Source organism: Suncus etruscus, chromosome 12, assembly GCF_024139225.1.
Source record: "Suncus etruscus isolate mSunEtr1 chromosome 12, mSunEtr1.pri.cur, whole genome shotgun sequence".
Lineage (NCBI taxonomy): Eukaryota > Metazoa > Chordata > Mammalia > Eulipotyphla > Soricidae > Suncus > Suncus etruscus.
The window spans coordinates 66,796,629-66,815,224 of record NC_064859.1 but is presented as its reverse complement, the minus strand read 5'-3'; the positions used below and the strand labels follow the sequence as shown (position 1 = coordinate 66,815,224).

The 18,596-nt window shown below is 37.8% G+C and overlaps 1 protein-coding gene across 11 annotated transcripts in view; it reads left to right on the top strand.

The window, feature by feature from the left end:
- The window catches only part of MYT1L (myelin transcription factor 1 like), a 476,191-nt gene that overhangs the window by 384,520 nt on the left and 73,075 nt on the right, over nucleotides 1–18,596 (top strand). For all 11 annotated transcript variants that reach the window (XM_049784897.1, XM_049784892.1, XM_049784887.1 and 8 more), the window contains 2 exons: nucleotides 1,475–1,596; nucleotides 2,490–2,558. In XM_049784897.1, coding sequence (XP_049640854.1) covers nucleotides 1,475–1,596; nucleotides 2,490–2,558 — 191 coding nt within the window. The remainder of the gene's footprint in view (nucleotides 1–1,474; nucleotides 1,597–2,489; nucleotides 2,559–18,596) is intronic.

Genomic DNA, 18,596 nt, shown 5'->3' with positions numbered 1-18,596 from the left:
CAAATAAATCATTGTATAGTAGTCATCTAAGATTTTGTGGACAGTATTTCTAAAAGCCTGTGTCAACTTTGAAGTAGTTACAATTGTTAATTTTAGATATTATTAAAATAGTTATAGTAGGGACTGGCGAGGTGGCGCTAGAGGTAAGGTGTCTGCCTTGCAAGCACTAGCCAAGGAAGGACCATGGTTCAATCCCCCTGCGTCCCATATGGTCCCCCAAGCCAGGGGCAATTTCTGAGTGCTTAGCTAGGAGTAACCACTGAGCATCAAACGGGTATGGCCCGAAAAACCAAAAAAGAAAAAAAATAGTTACAGTATTCTTTAGGTTAAGAAGTACAGGAAAACTTATTCTTTATTAAGATTTTTTTTTAGTGTTCAAATCTGAAATTTATGACATTTTCTTTATTCATTGAAAAATGAAAATCTTTTAGATAACATACAATAGGGAGATAACCATCAAAGTAATAGCAATGGTGTCTACAGAAATTGGGAGGTGGGGGTGGAGTGGAAAGGAAACATTGTCTATTTGTGAGAATTGGCAGGGAAGGAACCTGTTTATAAGGCCATTACATCTTAAAGCCTATTATCTTTATTCTTCAAATTGATTTAAGTATCCAGGCATTGTAAAAGAGAATAGAATCTGAGTGGCAAGCTAAATTCCAAAGGATTTTTTTTCTCTCCTGCAGTGTTAAATCAGTCCTACCAAATAAGGCATGGTAGTTGAGTCCCTGAATTTATTTTAATTAAAATTAAGCCCTCATAAATCGACGGGACTATTTTCATCATATGGACTAGCACAGAAGTAAAACCTACTGTCTCTTCTGTATTTATGAAACATATTTGCTGAACATTGCCATCTACAGGAATTTCTCAGTTACTGTAGACAAACCCATTTATTAAAAGTAGCTACATTCTATATTAAAGGAAAGCTGCATAAGAATGGAATCATTTAAAATGATGACATTAATATAAGATGGTCTTCTATTTTTTAGAAAAATAAAATATAAATTTGTAAAACACCAGTCATTGGCAAAATAGCACTCGAAAATATGTTTGTATATAATTTTAACCTGCTGGTCAGTATTGGAAAAGTATATATTTGGGCTCTGATTTTATTGAACATTAAATGAGGAATATTAAGGTATTTATTGAACATTGAATGGGATGGCATAGTCTTTCTGAATGTCAAGGCCAGACTATTTTCTGCCTTTTCTGTGAGAATAGGGGATATAGTGCCTATTGACAGGTGACCCCAAGTTTGTAAATCTAGAGCAGTTGATAGTTTCTTTGAACAAAGTTCATTTTACATTTTCAACAATCAGTTTGCATTTCAACATTTCATTTGGTCTCTATTTGAAAGATGTGGTTGTTTGAAGATGGTAGGAAAGGCAGAGGCAACCACCTTCCTCTAGGTTCTATCTTGATCTGTTAGAATTGTCATCTCTGTGACCCTGAAGGTGTGTTTTTTCTACAGCCAGAAGACTTGGATCCTTTCCAGGAAGCTCTGGAAGAAAGAAGGTACCCAGGAGAAGTGACCATTCCAAGCCCCAAACCCAAATACCCGCAGTGCAAGGAGAGCAAAAAGGACCTAATAACGTAAGCATGATGGGAGGTGAAACTGTCGCTCTTCTTATCTGCCCCTTTCTTTGGCTTATATCTAAAACCCGGGTCTGTACATGCCTTGCCGTTTGAGCATGTGACATTCGCAGCCTAGAGATGTCTCAAACTGCCAGTTCCACAGAGCAAGGAGCCAGCTGTGGGCCTGCTTGTGCTAGGATGCTCTGTAGTGTGGAGATGCATTTTCATTCAACCCTGTGCATTGTGCAGCTTTTATTGAGGGTGCCTAACCCACTTGCAGACATTGCAGCTAAACTGGAAACAATGAAAAAAATTTAAAGTTTTTTTTTTTTTTAAAAAAACATACTTACTATTTTGGCTGTTTCTGTTTTTGTTTGGTGGCAGATGTCCAACACCCAGGTGTGATGGGAGTGGTCATGTGACTGGTAATTACGCCTCTCATAGAAGGTGTGACTTCATTTTCTCATGGTGGATCTGTCTTCTCAATTTATTGTTTTCAGCTTACCTCAACAATGCTGTCAGAGTAAACTGTTGGATTATGTGTCAGCCCTCTAAGTGCTCTATGTTGACCTCTAAGAGCATGCTAATGTGTGTGTTGTATAATGTCTTTTATTTTCAATGAACTAACTAAATTTGGGAGAGTCTTTATAAAAAAAAAAACAACATTTAAAGCAGAGAATGAAAACATCTGGTTTTTAAATTGTTCAGCAATAGACATGAATTTAAAAAAAAGAAATGTATATGAGGACTTACTCAGAGTGAATTATACAAAATCAAAAAAAAAAGTCAATATACAGCACTTGCCCCCATTGCTTTCTGCATTAAACCTTTTGATTTCAATGTTTTGTTGTGTTTGTTTGGGAGTTAGCTGGTTGGGGTCCACTCACCCAGTCTTCTGGCCTGTCTTACAGTCTGTCGGGCTGCCCTCTGGCTGACAAAAGCATTCGAAGTATGCTGGCCACCAGCTCTCAAGAACTCAAGTAAGATTTTATAAAAAAAAATAATGCTTTTAAAGGTCAATACACTTAGTCATTTACCAAAAAGGCTGTGTTGTTTGGAAAGAAAGGATCTTTCAGGAATCTCCAAGACAAATCAGCACCTCGGTGTAGCACATAGGATGGGTCCTCATAATTTGTCACTTTAGGAACAATTCATATTACTTTTGCCACCCCCCTCCATTTTCTTTAGCCTTTCTCTCTTGAGTTTCTCAAGCATAAGTGTTTTCTCCTCAAAGATGTATGCCCATGAAAGGGACAGACTACAATGATTCAAAATTCTAGGAAATGACTACCACTCAAAAACTAAAAAGAAATACTAAAAAGAAATACCGTTAAAGGTGGTAGGTAATTTGAATATTTAAAATACAGATATTTAAATAGCACTGATGACATAAAATTAGCATGATCAGAGGTCATTTCTTGAATACATTTGGCCACAGCTGTAAGATTTCTTTAGAACAATGATAGTTCACTAATTTGAGTATTCAGCATTATCAAATGGCACACAAGTTTCTTCAATTATTTGAGCCCTCTCCTCTTCTGAGACTGAAATTGTTCTAGAGTCTTAAGCATAAAACTTCACCTACATAAATACTACCTGCCTTTTCTCTTTTGTGTGCTTCTACACATATGCATACAGACATTAAACCATATTCAGTTCCTAGACAGGATTTGGAGGAAGTGGGTACAAGTTATCGAAACTGTAATGCAATATTCAGTATTCTAGTCAGGCCGCTATCCAGGCATATTTAAAGGAGGAGGTCAAGAGCTGAAAAGTACTTCCACACTATGATGACAACCAAAGAGTCTTGCTAAATCCCTGAAAAGTTATAAATATCAGGTCAAATTAGTTGGCTTTCATTTTATTTGGAGATTATTTTATTACCAATGTAGAGAAAATGCTATTTTTAATTGGCATTTGTTTCCTTTCCAAAAAAATCTTATCCCTCATATCTATCCCATCACAGTAGTTACTCAGCGTTATCTCAGATTATAGGGTTCTGTTTCACACCATGTCATTTTTTACAGGATCCCTGTCCAAGGCCCTAGTGCCATAGATCACCTGCTCATGTTCAGTGACCTCCTGAACTAGCCTTTTCGTCACAAGACTCTTGGAGTTTTCTTCGTGGAGTTTAAACACCTGGAGGGCATCCTCTTATTTAACAACTTGGCAGTCTGGACAAAGTAGCTTATAGAACCTCAAAATGGACATAATTAGCAAGAACAACTCAACCCACTTGTTTAAGGCAACTTTATTCATGGCTTGAAACTCTACTTCCCTCATGGTCAAAACGTGATTAACGGCACTTGGAACTTAGCCAACACATCTGAATATGGCAGCATTTCTTTGACTTTCTTGATGAGAATTACTGGGCAAAAGTTTGGCATTCTTCACTTCCAACAGGCCAACTAGAAACAACTAAATGCACTTTGCATGACTTCCTTCTAACACTGCTTCTATGTGGCTAATGTCTCAAACCCTCAGAAGCCAGAGTAGTTTTTTTCAAGGGCTAGTTTTCATTGCTTTACTTCCCTTGACTTAGAGCTTAGTTGTTTAAGTTGATCCTAGGTTCCAAAAAACTGTTTCTTCTCCAGAGTCAGCATAGCACCTTTCTTCTTCTCTTGCTTCTTTAGGAAGGACTAGGTGGGTGATGGTCCCCACCATCAGCACCTTCAAATGAGAGACTTTCCTTTCACACCTGCAGGAAGGGCCATGTCCAGACAATCCTTCACTCCACCAACCTATTCTATGAGGGAGAACTGTATCTCCCTGCCTTAAAGCCAGACTCCTTTCTCAACTTGCTTTTGCTATCAAAGAATCTCATTTTCATGGACTTGTTTGGGAAATCTTGACAAATTTTCTGAAATATTCTGTTTTTCTTAATGAAGATTTCAAATTAGATGATTCAATTAAAGGCCAATTAAATTCAATATGAGAACTATAATATACATGACCATTTTACTTGATGACTTACATTGCAGAAGCCATAGATTATAATTTTTCTCCTTTCATTTTTTAATCAATGATATACCTCATCTATTACTTTTTGTCTGAGTTACAAAAATCTGTTGAATAGCATTCCTGTGCATAAGGGCATGAATTAATCTTTTTAAGATTCACACAGCATTCATTAGAATAATTCATGCATGTTCTCTTTTCCATAGAATTTTCTTTATAATACTAAGTTTTGGTTAGTCTCCCTGGCAGCCTCTTTCCTGATTGTGAGTAAGAAAGGCACACTGTTCACTTTGATTTTCTAATCTCAGAATTATAAAGATGCTTTTAAAAGTGGGTCTCAATTACCTCAATTTTTTTCTCTCTCTATGTATCAGGTAACATAGAATTTTCTTGGAATGTTCCTGTTGTCATTCTGACACAATTTTGGTAGTTTTTCATTAACATGACATCTTGGTCAAGGATAGACTATGAGTTTTGTCATATAAACTCTAGGTCTTGGATTTTTAGACCTCTTAAACTCCAGAGAAGACCTTGCTCAGTTCCTAGCCAGGACAACATATGTGGGGTGATCCTAATAAAAATCAGTAACTTGTTTAATTATGTACAATATGTAAACTCAAAATGTATTAAAGCATAACATGTTCATGAATATCATGCAAACTCTGGAGCTCATTTTTTTTGGTGAAAACTTTGCCTAATGGTGAACTCTGATTTTGAAGAGGAGTTTCTTTTCAAAATATTGCTTGCAAAGATTGCCTGAATGTAGCTGTGTGAAAGATTTAAACAATGTTAAAATTTTATTCTACCAGCAATAAATCCCTTTTTATTTTTCAAAATGCATAATCAGTTGTAGACAGGGGCATGATGTAGGTGGTTTAGCCATTTCAGTAACCAATTTAAGCCAAATCAAAACTGGCTTCAATCAGAGGCAATTAACTCTAAATATGAGCCCCAAATTGGCTTCCAGTTATACTTTTTATGGCCAAGTTTAAGTGCTTCCTTATTATTCATATATTTATTTTATAATAACATCATTCCTGTCTTTAAGTTGACTCTTTAAAGAAAAGGACTTGTAGACCACTTCTCTCTCTTTACTTCCTAATGTCTGAACTTTAATTTCATCTCCATGGGGTTGGATGGGCAGATTAACTTTTCGTTATATATTCTTTCAGAAGTTACTCTTCTATGTCCTGTAGTAATTACACATACATCTTAAGTATTTTTTCATGAAAATAGAGGGGAAATGCAGACCAGAGATGTAATTCAATGATAGAGAATTTTCCTAGCATTTGTGAGGCCCTGGTTTGCATCTTCTGCACTGCAAAGCAAAGCAAAAAAAAAAATATAACATTTAGCCACTTATAAAATATTTTAAACTTTATTATATTTATTTTATATGAACTTAAATCAATTAAATAAAATTTAATGTATGATAAGACTTCTTTTTTCCATATAAGAGAATAATGCAGGCAGCCACATAATGATACATATAACTTGTGTAGTGTGCAAGAAAGCCATCCATTTTCCCTACACACTTAGAAACAATCCTTATCTTAGTCATTTTTCCTTCACAGTTCACAAGAGTAAATCTTCACAACTCTGTGAATGACTGGCCCAACTCAGGTCTTTTGCCCTTGTTGACAATCTGTTTTGCTCTCCAAAGGGTGTTATGCCCTCTGTATAAATCTATTTATCCCTGTAGGATAGAATTATTGTGCAGATCTGGTCTCTCTCAAGAGAAAATAACAAGAATAAAAGATTCTCTTTTTACCGTTTTTCTTTATTGAGGAAAACTAGACTATGAAGCTGTTGGAATCACCTCAGTACATACCCAGGTGGGGATTAAACTCATGCACGCTAGCATACTCGGGTGATTTTTAAGTGACTAAGCCATCTTTCAGACTCCATGTTTACTTCTAAGAATGTGACCACTGACACCTTTCTTTCAGTTACAAACATCACTTTGCTATGCAACTTGCAGGAGACTGAGAGAGTATCCAGGGGTGTATGTATAGTGGAGGGGTGGTGATTGACATAGGTTTAAGTATCTGTGAGTTCTAACAATGACCCAGGCTCCTAAGGTGCCCATATCATGCATTTGGCCACAGTAGCACTAAACAGACAGTTTAGATTTACCTAATACTTAGGAGACCTACCATAATACATAATCCACTATGGATTCTACTGAATACACATGACAACTACAAAGTCATTATGAATCAACAGTATGCAGCTTCAGTGAGAAGAGATCTGAGAACTATGAATATAGAAACTTAGGCAAGTGACAGGGGTTCTGCAAGACCCTGTGGTCAATAAGTGTCAGCGGTAAAAGTCAAACTAAGAGTCTTTCTCACATACCATAGTACTTTTTCAAAACATCCCTTTGAGATCTACTCTCAGCCTTTTGACCAAGATCAAGTAAAACAACCTTTCAGGATTATAGTTTTTCAAGATCTGATGTTTCTATTATAACCACATAAACACATTCACTATATATTTCTGAAACTCTCAATCAAGAAGTCCTGCAGCATTTTCAATCACTCACGTGTGGAATCTAGTCCAATGAAAGCTCTACCATGTAGTGCATCACAGCCAAGTATACAAGACTTCACACGCATTTTCCACATTCTACTTAAATGCACTTTGGACATCAGGCCCTGGCAAGAACCTAATCCACATGCCCATTTATATTTCAGCATGTATGAAGAATTTCTAAAGTTGGTACCACAACATTTCTAAAATTCCCTAAGAAATTTAGCATACTACAAATAAATGTTAATTGTTTTTCATAAGTAGGGTTGCTTTAAAATGAGGTCAATAAGGAAATAATGTGAAGTATAGAGCTTCTAGGTAAAAAATTTTTGAGGATGTCTAACCAGTGCATACAAACAAGAATGATTATACAAAAACATACTAACCATATGCATCAGGGGTCACTTTCCCAAGTCTCCTGAAGTCCTACTACAGAGGCTTGCATGCTTCTCTGGAGAAAAATATACTAGACACAAGCTATCCTGACAAGTTTCTTCGGATGTTTGTTTGTTTAACTCTAAGTAAGTTGGGAATCTCCTTCTCCCTTCCCTTGTCCTGGTAGTAGAGTCAATTCATGAAGTAGAAGTTACATATATCTAGATGTGTGTGTGTTTGTGTGTGTGTGTGTGTGTGTGTGTGTGTGTGTGTGTGTGTGCTCGTGTTTGTTCTTGGATCATGCTCAGAAATGCCAGCACTATACTTGAAGGTTGCTCCTGGCAGTGATTGAGGAACCATGTGGTTCAGGGAACTGAGCCAGGCTTCCTGTATGCAAAGTATGATTTCAGCCCATTGAGCTATTTCTCTAACTCATATTTGTATATTTAATATACACATTTACTATTATAGTTGTATTTTAAATTGCTTTAGTTTCACATCTTCACACAAACTAATAAAACAGAAAATAAGACAAAGCACTTAAAATCACTTTATAAAGTTATCTGTGCTTTGTTAGAACATTACTGGAGCACTTTAGCAAGATTTGAATTCCAGTTTAGGGTTGTTTCATTTTCATTAGTGTAGGGCCTCTATATTCCAAGGTTTGACACAGATTAAAATAAAATTCAGTGTGCACAGTGGATAGGTCATTTTGTCTTGCACATGGTCCATGAGAATTCTATCTCCAGCATCTCAGAACCCTGAGCCTGACAGGAGTGATTCCTGAGTATAGTAGAGTCAAGAGTAACCCTAATACTGCCAAGTGTGGCCCCCTAAAATTTTTAGAGTGAAAAAATAAGAGCCTGATAATAGAAGAAGGTAGAAAGCTTGGGTTTAATCATCAAAAAGACACTGTTCAAAGACCAGAGTGAGAGCACAGTGGGTAGGGCATTTGCATTTCATGTGGTTAATCCAGGTTTAATCTCTGGCATCCCCTATGGTCCTATAAGCCTGCCAAGAGTGATTTCTGAGTGCAGAGCCAGGAGTAACTTCTGAGAGCTAGGGTGAGGGGACAACATTGTTCTCTATGAAAGATTCTTTGTGCAAAATCAAGTCTAGGGTGTGCCCACCCAGCACCTGTATAATTGACATCTCCTGTGTCTCACTATCCTTACCAGTGACTCTGAGTGCTACAGCCTACATTTCAGATCATACTGAAAATTAAGTATGAGTTTCTACGGTGTTGACATTCTAACTTCCATAGTTCTTTTTAACTTGGGAATTTGTATTCTTTTTGACTTGTGGAAAATTAGGCAGAATTCAAAGGATAATGTGAACATTAAGTCAACAATTACATCCTTCAAATAACTAAAGTTTGACTCATTTAACAATCTTGAGTCTCTAGTTTTGAAGGAGTTTAAATCTAGTTCCTTAATTAAAAAAGGAAAAAGTAGAAACCAAAAATATATTGTTATTATTACACTTGGTAGAAACCCTGGGGAAATTATTCCAAAGCAGAACTCTACTTTGATTCCATCCTGACATGTTGATACAATGTGTGAATGCCATATGTGTGCTATTTGTATGTACTGTGTATGTGTTCACATTAGAGTGGTTTGCCCTTAACATCACATTGTCACAAGTTTGGTCTGTGTGTGTCATTTAATACCCATCTTTGCGATGTTCCACCTACCCATTCCACAGCCATCATTCTGCTCATCACATAATGTTGCTGTTTATGAGAGAAAAATTCACTAAGCTCTCTAGGCTTCTGGGTGTAGGCACCAACCATTAAGCTAGTTTTCAGGAAAACCACAAATCCAGCTGTTTTATTCATTTCTTTTTAAAACATATCAGCATCAGTTCTGGAGGAAAGACAGCGTTTTGACGATAAAGGATTGATGTAACAATTCATATAGGAACCTATTTGAAAGCATTTCAGAAGGTCACAGTGGTCAAGATCAAAAATGCACATATGGAATGAAGAAGATCGAAGCAGGAAGGTATCTTGAAGCTGTGTGGTACCCACACAGCCTGTAAGATGATCCAAGTTGGCCTTGCAATTGATAGCTAGCACAGGCCTGCACATCAATAAGAGGCATTCATTCCCAGATATATAGAGAGAAGAGCAAAACACCTGCAAGGCAGAGGTTCAGATGGCCAGAACACCAGGATCTTATAAAGGCATGTTCTGTAGGACATGCAGGCAAAGATTTGGCCTTAAGGCAGGACTTTAAACTGTGGGCTAGATAACACCTATAGAGGAAAGGTGGCTAGACATAAAGTTCTTATAGGGAACACTTAGGATTGCAAAGGGATCAGTGCTTGGAGCAGAGGTGAGAGAATGGAGTAAGGAAAATTGGATGTAAAACTGAAAATCACACACCCTGCTCAGACACGGGAAGTGATTCTGGAAATCAAGAGATTTCCAGGCTCCTTTCCTTAACAAGAGTAGTACCGTCTGTGGCCACCCTAGCAGGTACAGCCACTTGTCAGTCAAATAGCTTGTCTGGATCCAGTCTGAGGTCAAGATTAAATATGGGAATAGTCAGGAAAATCTTATCAGCACTGGGTCCCAGTGGTGCTGAGAGTAGGATTTGCATTGAGAGCCTGCCTTAAATCTCTATTTAAGTTACTGATGGAAATGAAACTCATGCACTGTGCATTTTATCACTCATTTTCATCCAAACTCAATGAAATGTTATGTGGCATGATTCCCAATTCACAATCAGATATGAAGCACAATAACTTAAGTTATTGTAAAAACATTGTAGGTCTGTCTAGACTTCTAGAACTTCTTTTTCCATTACGTTGTCTATGGAATTCTACTCAGAACCCTCTCTGCAGGAAAACAAGGCAGTTGTGAAGAACATTCACTTCTTATTTTATTTCCCACCTACCCTATTTTTATTTTCTGGCTAATAGGATTTGCCTGGCCATTGTAACAATTCATGTGTGAACCCATTTAAAACAATTGGTAATGGCTGTGATGCACCGGAACTTAGAGTCAAGAATTCTTCTTTTGAGGATCAAATATGGTTTTGGAGGTTTTAGGGTTTTGTCATTGTGATAAACTTGGTGAACTTGGTAAGGCATCAGGCAGGTTTTTCTTGTAAAATATTTCTTCACATTCTGTCTCTTTTTTGTAAATGATGAATCATTTAATATAGACATAAGAAAGTGCCAAATGGCACAGATAATTTCTAAACACATGAAAATTTTTATAGCATTACATCAGAAGTAAAATGACATATTCTATATAAACTACTTTAAAATCATTATGAGAGGGGATGTAATGATAGCATAGCAAGTAGAGCATTTGCCTTGCATGCAGCTAACCCAGGTTTGATCTTTGGCAACCCCAAAGGTCCCCTGAGCATGCCAGGAGTGATTTCTGAGTGAAGAGCCAAGATTAACCCCTAAGGGTAACTGGGTATAGACCCAAGCCCCCAAAAAATCATTATTAGAATATATTTTATTTCTTTATGTTCTAGGTTTGTTGTTTTTCTTAATAAGATAGAATACTTGATGCATGTAAAATCTTTTTTTTTCTTTACCCAAGAAGATAGCCCCATTTGCTTTTGGTGGAAGGAATTAAGATGTGAGGATCCAGACAGGCTTTCCACTTCTCTCATTTATTCACATTGTTTTTTTATATATATAAAAATAAAGACCTTTCACCAGTGCAACATTCCCATCACCAATGTCCCAAATGTACTTCCTCCCACCATTTGTAAAATATTTTATTATACACCCCATGTAATATTATTTACACCCCATTTAATGTCTTTTAAAATATTTTATTATAATATTCAAAACTCTAGATTAAATTTTTACTTATTCTTAGATATACTACATATAATTATGTCTACACATATATGTCTATATATTTATTGCTATTTGTGTTGCTAAGGCAGGGGTCAAAGTTAGTTGATCCCATAAAACAGTATGGATTCTCTCAGTCTATTGCATCTAGTTAAACATGGCTTCTCCTTAATTCTAGAATTCAGGTTCCATTTTTACTTCATTCCAATCCTCTTGAGCAATTCCAAAAAATGACCTCCCATTCACTTGAGAGGAACTGTACATTGGTACAGAGCTCAGGGTGGAAATGTTTGCCCAGTAAGAACTAAGCGACATGGTCTTATAATTGTAAATTTGAGTTTTATCCCAGTAAACACTTCACTAATTTATAACTCCCCAGAGCAAAATGAGCAAAATTGGAAATAAAGTAGATCCTCCCTTTGGGAAATTATTTGCAAGGATTTTGTAGGGCATTTTTCCCTGTCAATTTGGGAGTGAGAATCCTTCTCTTCAGCCTTGCTTTTGACTGGAAGACACTGAGGGACCACAGCATCTGATAGTGGAGGAGAATGAGGAAAGTGCAAGGTGAAGAAAAGCTTGTAAGTATCAGTTGAATGACTCTCAACATTTATCCCAAATTGTCATGTTTGGTCATTCTGGAGTTTTCATTCAAGGAAACTCACATTCTATCCACTCTATTTTTCTGTTGCAGGAAAGTGTATGTACCCAGATTAAGGGAATTCATTCCAGTTTTCTACCTTTAAAAGTCTCTTAGAGAAGCTTAATAGTTCTCAGCATAATTAGGAGATGATGTTAGCTTATCTACCTCCAAAGTAAATTAGAGTATTGTATAATATAAAGAGAAACAAATTCCACTTTTGTCTGATATTTTTAAGAATAAAAGAATCAAAGGCCAAAGGGGTGGCACAGCAGTAGGATGCTTGCCTTGCGCACTGCTGACCCAGGATGAACGGAGGTTTGATCCCCTAATGTCCCATATGGTTCCCCAAGCCAGGAGCGATTTCTGAGTGCATAGCCAGGAGTAACCCCTGAGCATCAAAGGGTGTGGCCCCAACCAAAAAAAAAAAAACCAAAGAAAAGAATAAAAGAATCAGTGAAATACTTTATAAGAACCCAAATAAAAATTCACTTTGTCCTTGTAAAGTGAGACCCACAGGACTGTCCAACAGAAATTTCTGAAATGTTTGGAATTTACTTTCTTTTTTCTTTTTTTTTGGGGGGGGCACCCAGTGACGCTCAGGGGTTACTCCTGGCTTTGCACTCAGAAATCACTCCTAGCTAGGGAGACCATATGGGACACCAGGGATCGAATCGGGTCCATCCTGGATCTGCCACATGTAAGCAAATGCCCTATCACTGTGCTATCACTCTGGTCCCTGTTCAGAATTTTCTTGATTTGCACTATTCAAATAAGAGCTTGAAAGTCATATGTATCTACTGAGCACTTGATGAGGCTACAATGACCAAGAAACTGATTTACATTTTGATTTGTTTTATTAATTTAAGTGTAAATTACCACAAACATATCAAGTAGACAACCATATTTTGCAGTGACACACAAATCCTAAGACTTACTTCATGTTTTTTAATACATTTTCTGCCGCATTTAATAAATTTGTTAAACATTTTTAGCATCTAGTTCCTAGACATTTTTGTTTGTTTGTTTGGGCCACATCCGGTGACACTCAGGGTTTATTCCTGGCTATGTGCTCAGAAATCGCTCCTGGCTTGGGGGACCATATGGATGCAGGTCGAACTGCGGTGGTCCTAGGCTAGCACCGACAAGGCAGATGCCTTACCGCTCTGTGCCACCTCTTCAGCCCCAGGTTCCTGGACAATTTTAATAAATTAACAAATTTATCAAATCCAATCCTTCATATACTTATATATTATACTCTCATTTAATATAATTTGTGGACAGATTAAAACTAAGATGCAAATTTTCTGTAATTAGTTTCAAAATAGAATGCTTGAATTTGCCTGAAAACGTTTCTTTTTTTACCATTAGGGAAGTTTGCAATGCAAGTTAGTGGAAAGTCTCAGTTATGTCATTTTTTGGAAGGTGGGATAGTTTCAATATTCTATCCCAGTGCCTCACACTGCAAGGTGTCAACTTTACCACAAGGTCACATCCCTGATCCTTAGTTATGTTACTCTTTTAAATAGTCAACTTATTATTTTTCAAGCACTTAAAAAATTCATATTATAGGTGCTGGAGAGATAGCACCGTGGTAGGGCATTTGCTTCGCAAGCAGCTGAACCAAGACTAACCTGCGTTCGATTCCCGGCATCCCATATGGTCCCCCAAGCCTGCCAGGAGCTATTTCTGTATACTTAGATTTGCATGAAACACTTACAGTGAGAGACACTGCTCTGGTCTCCTGTGACGTTAACAAGCTAAAGCCCTGTCCTTTATGACAGTCAGGATGCATAAGGAATATAATTCTTACATGATAAGAGGAAGACAACCAAGAAATGGTCCATAAATATAACAGAATGGTAGCAGTACTTATATCCCTAAGAAAATTACTGGAAAAACAGCAGGATTTGAGTTATTTTCTGAAAGAAAGGCGTGTTCAGTACCACTCTGGCACCATGTGTTTTGCAATTGTATTACTTGCCATACAAAGGAAAACTCTAGGATAGCAGAGGAGAATGGCTTAGAGTTTTAACAACACTCCAGGTTATAGATACTGCAGTTTCCAGGTTAAGGACAGCCCAGAGACTGGTGGAATGGTTAGATTTTAAGTTTGCTCTTCCAGAGGAATCAATAGTATGAATGTGAGAGATCATCCCCATCAAACCAAGTGGTTGAGAGAACTAGGAGAGGCTCACCGAGGCCAACTTGAACATGGGAGCTCAGATGCTTTAGACATCAATATGGCGATATCAAGATCCCACATGCATGTAGGTGTTTAAAGGTATATGTACATATAAGCTTTCAGGAGAGTTGTATGTGCATGTATCCAGGTCAAAAGAAGTAAGATGTGCATGTTAAAATTTTAGAAGCAGACTTTGCATGCATGTGGTCAAGAGAATCAAGTATGCAGTTGTGGGAATAGAAAAGATCAGATTTGTACACATGTAGGTAAGGAGAACAAACTGTGTGCATATGGGTTGTGAGAAGGTCTGGCAAGCATTTAGTGTTTATGATAAGGTCAGATATGATAAGGTTAAGTAAGGTTTGACTTATATGTACAAATGGCTGGACTGGAAACCTAAATATAGAGAGGTGTCACTCAAAGTGGAGAGACTGATGGATTGAAAAACAAGAGAAGAATGAAGATAAGGAAAGTACTCAGCCCTTCTCACTGAAATCCTCTGAATAACTCAGGGATGGTCTCAAAAGTTGATAGTTACTTAGAATATCAATTATTTTAAAGATTGAAGTCTATCACAAATATTTTTCCCTCTCATGGTCTGCCAACCCTGGGGAACAGCATTTATACTATTGTAAAATACTCTCAAGAAAGATTTTCAGAATATTGATGATGGCAGCTGGTCACACACAAATCTCCCCAAGGGTATGTTCCTAGGCAGACTATTTTGAAAATAAAAATTGAATATATGGCTTACTAAAATACTTGGAGATTATTCATAGATGACTCTAATATATTTTCTCTTTAGTATCTGAGCAAAGTTCAGAAATACAACTACAAGGGCAAGGTGAGGGTCATGGCAAATTGCTCCTGTAGAGCAGCAACACTTACCTGCATGGTTCCTTGGACATACAGACTAAGGGCTGGTGATACATCAGTCAAAGATGAAGAAAGAGTTAAAACAAGAGACTTATGGGCCCGGAGAGATAGCACAGTGGCGTTTGCCTTGCAAGCAGCCGATCCAGGACCAAAGGTGGTTGGTTTGAATCCCGGTGTCCCATATGGTCCCCCGTGCCTGCCAGGAGCTATTTCTGAGCAGACAGCCAGGAGTAACCCCTGAGCACCACTGGGTGTGGCCCCAAAACAAAACAAAACAAAACAAAACAAACAAAAAAAAAACAAGAGACTTATTTGTTGAAGAATTTTGGGAGGGTTTTTTGGGAAGAATTTTGGGAGGGAAAAATTTCAAGGAGTGCTCAGGAGACTGAGGATGCATTCTGCCTGGGCCCTATTGTCTACTAAGGCTACTTGGGTGTAGCTCCAGGGCCTTAGCAGCAATACACAGTGATTCAAAGGATTAAAGCAGAATAGGCTGAATGCAGAGCATGTACTTTAACTCCTGCACAATCTCCTCTTAACTTAGTGGAGATATTTGCCTACAGTTTCTTCACTTTCATCTAGTTCCAATTATAACTGGAAGCACACTCATCCATATTTTCCTCTTGTCGTGGTGAACACCTGGTCAGGGATTGTTAGAAAAGGGCAATTAGTCTGGATGTGCATCAAGAGGCCAAGGAATTTTTTATAGAGATATGCCTCAGGGCTTCCTTTAATAGGAAGGCTGTACCATGTTCAGACTATTTCACTTTGTGACTTAAAAATTAAAAAATAGTAGACATTTTAAAATGCATGTCCCCTCATTATTTTATTTAATTATTTTTTTCTTTTGGGGCCACACCCTATAGTGTTTATGAGTTACTCCTGGCTCTTCTCTCAAGACTCCCTCCTGGTAGGCTCAGGTCAGCTGTGTGCAAGACAAATGACCTACCTGCCATACTATCTCTCCAGCCTCCCCTCATTCTTTTAATAACTATTTAGAGAAGTGTGCATTTTCATAGCACAATAATTACATGAGGAGCCTCCTCCTTGCACGCCTTGCAATGCAGACACATTCCCTGAGATGGTTTTTCTATCTCTTTTCTCAGTCAAAACCCAATTTGCCTACTCAGTCCCAAATTCCTGAACTTATCTGCCCATGAGTAGCTTTTTTTTTTCTTTTTTTTTTTTTTTTTTTTGGTTTTTGGGCCACACCCAGCGGTGCTCAAGGGTTACTCCTGGCTGTCTGCTCAGAAATAGCTCCTGGCAGGCATGGGGGACCATATGGGACACTGGGATTTGCACCAACCACCTTAGGTCCTGGATTGGCTGCTTGCAAGGCAAACGCCGCTGTGCTATCTCTCCGGGCCCTCATGAGTAGCTTTTTAATTTTCCCAAAGACATAGCCTCTTACATCACAATCCTAGGGTCATTGAGTGCCCTATTTGTACTTATGTGGTAATTTGTCATGTATCACCATATCCTATGGGCATGACTTGAATCTCAAACATTGTAACTTTTTGTAGCTCCTCTTAAATAAGGCTTCACATTGCTGGGAATTCAAAATGCTGAGCTAAAAGATAAATCAGGGGGCCTGAGCGGTGGCGAGCAGAAGGCATCTGCCTTGCCCACGCTAGCCTAGGATGGACCGCAGTTCCATCTCCCATCATCCCATATGGTCCCCCAAGCCAGGAGCAATTTCTGAGTACATAGCCAGGAGTAACCCCTGAGCATCACTGGTTGTGGCCCAAAAAACAAACAAAAAAAGATAAATCAGAAAAAGTTTATTTGGATATCATAGCCTATACAGAATTCTTGAGTTCTAGAACTGTTGAGGGAAATCAGTGAGTCAACAGATAGGCCAGCCAGATAGCCTTGGGCAAACAGAGCTAATTCTCAGAGCTCCTGTCTCTTCCTGATGTGAGAGGACTAGACAGGATTATCTGGGAGGTTTCAGAACTCTGTTGCTTCAGTGGGAACAGTGTGACATTGAGCTGCCATTGAGAGGAGAGTGTGGACCAGCAGTACATTGCTGTCTATTTCATTACGCATGAAGCTGATGCCACAATACCATACAGAGGAGACAATGCTCACACTTGCAGAACAACCTTGGTCCCTCTCCAGCTCTATCTCCTAAAAACCAATCATGATTACTAAATGAATTATGGAAGCATGTGCAGTCGTGGTCAATGAATAGGAAGTTGAAATGATAGCAACAATACTGTCTAGGAAGACTTGTGAACCTTGTGTCAAATTCACAGCTGTGTCTTCATTGCCAAGTGGTAGGATGTCTGGTCTGGTTATTGATACAGAAACAGAGTTGAAAAATTATCAAAAATATGAACATCACTAAAAGATAAAAACATAAGAACATCTCCATGTATTATTAGTCCACTGAGTTTTTACAAAACAGGGAAGTGGAGGCACCTTAGACTTAAAGAAAAAGAATTGCTTATATCTTTCTCTTCATATCTACTTCTTCACGTTTAAAATTCTACTTTAGGGAGAAAAGAGTTTTACATGTTTTCTAAGACCTAGATTATTGGTGGAAAGACGAGTAATGGGTATGCAATGATTTAATTCTGGACTTGACTTAGGGAATCTGGGCACACATCCTGAGGATCATGTCCTACAGACTCTTTCACTTTCTTTCTCTTCACTTGCTTCCTTCTGATGTTATAACTCCCAATCGCTGCTTCTCTTTCTGCAAGTTCATTGAATGAATTCCAATGTATTCTACTAAAAATCGTTATTCTGATCCACAGCTCATTTTTCCAGTTAAATATAATAGACACAGACCCTTGAGTTAAGTTTATGTGAGCATCAAATCCTCTACCAAGATTATTAGCTCCAAGGGAAAGATACCTCCTATTATTAGTGTGTCATATTAAATGTGTGCAGTCTTCAGCTTTGTTTTCCTAACTTCAGTATTGCTTTCTTATAGAGAGTTTGGGTCCCTCAAAACCCACTGGAAGGCAGATGCAGAATGAGACAGGTTTTCTTCCTCTCTATGTATCCAGAGAAGTGATCCGTTGAATTGTTGTTTTGGGGGGAAATTTTTTTCATTTGGTTAAATCTAGCCCTTCCTGGAAGCTCTCTGTTAGAATAACCCTGCAGTGACCCACTTGTCACCATTCTGTCTCTGCCTTGGAATCTTTGCTTCTCCCAAGGAGATTTCTGCTTTCTTTCCTTCCAGATTAGGGTTATCATATTTGCTTATCTCTTGCTCCCTACTCACATCACTATCCCTTCAGTAAGATTTTATGATGAGTAAAAAAATCACTTTAATTCTGTTTATTGTTTTGTTGATTTCCCTAGTATTTGAGGAAATTTTATTTTAGTCATGATAGGGTTTCATATTCACAATGCTTCAATAACAGTATTAACAAACAAACCAGAGTGCCTGTTTTCATTTGTTATTGTCTTAGGGTCTCCCCCTCTCATAATCCCCCACCATGGAAAGCTCATTTATGTAAACACATTCTCATATTGTTTCTTTTAGCCATTTGTTATTCCCATACTATATATACTCTTATAGCCCATATATGAGACAGATCATTCTGTATCTGTCCCTCTCCCTCCAGTTATATCTAAATAACAGAAAAATGCATAATTTTACTTATAGCTGATGTG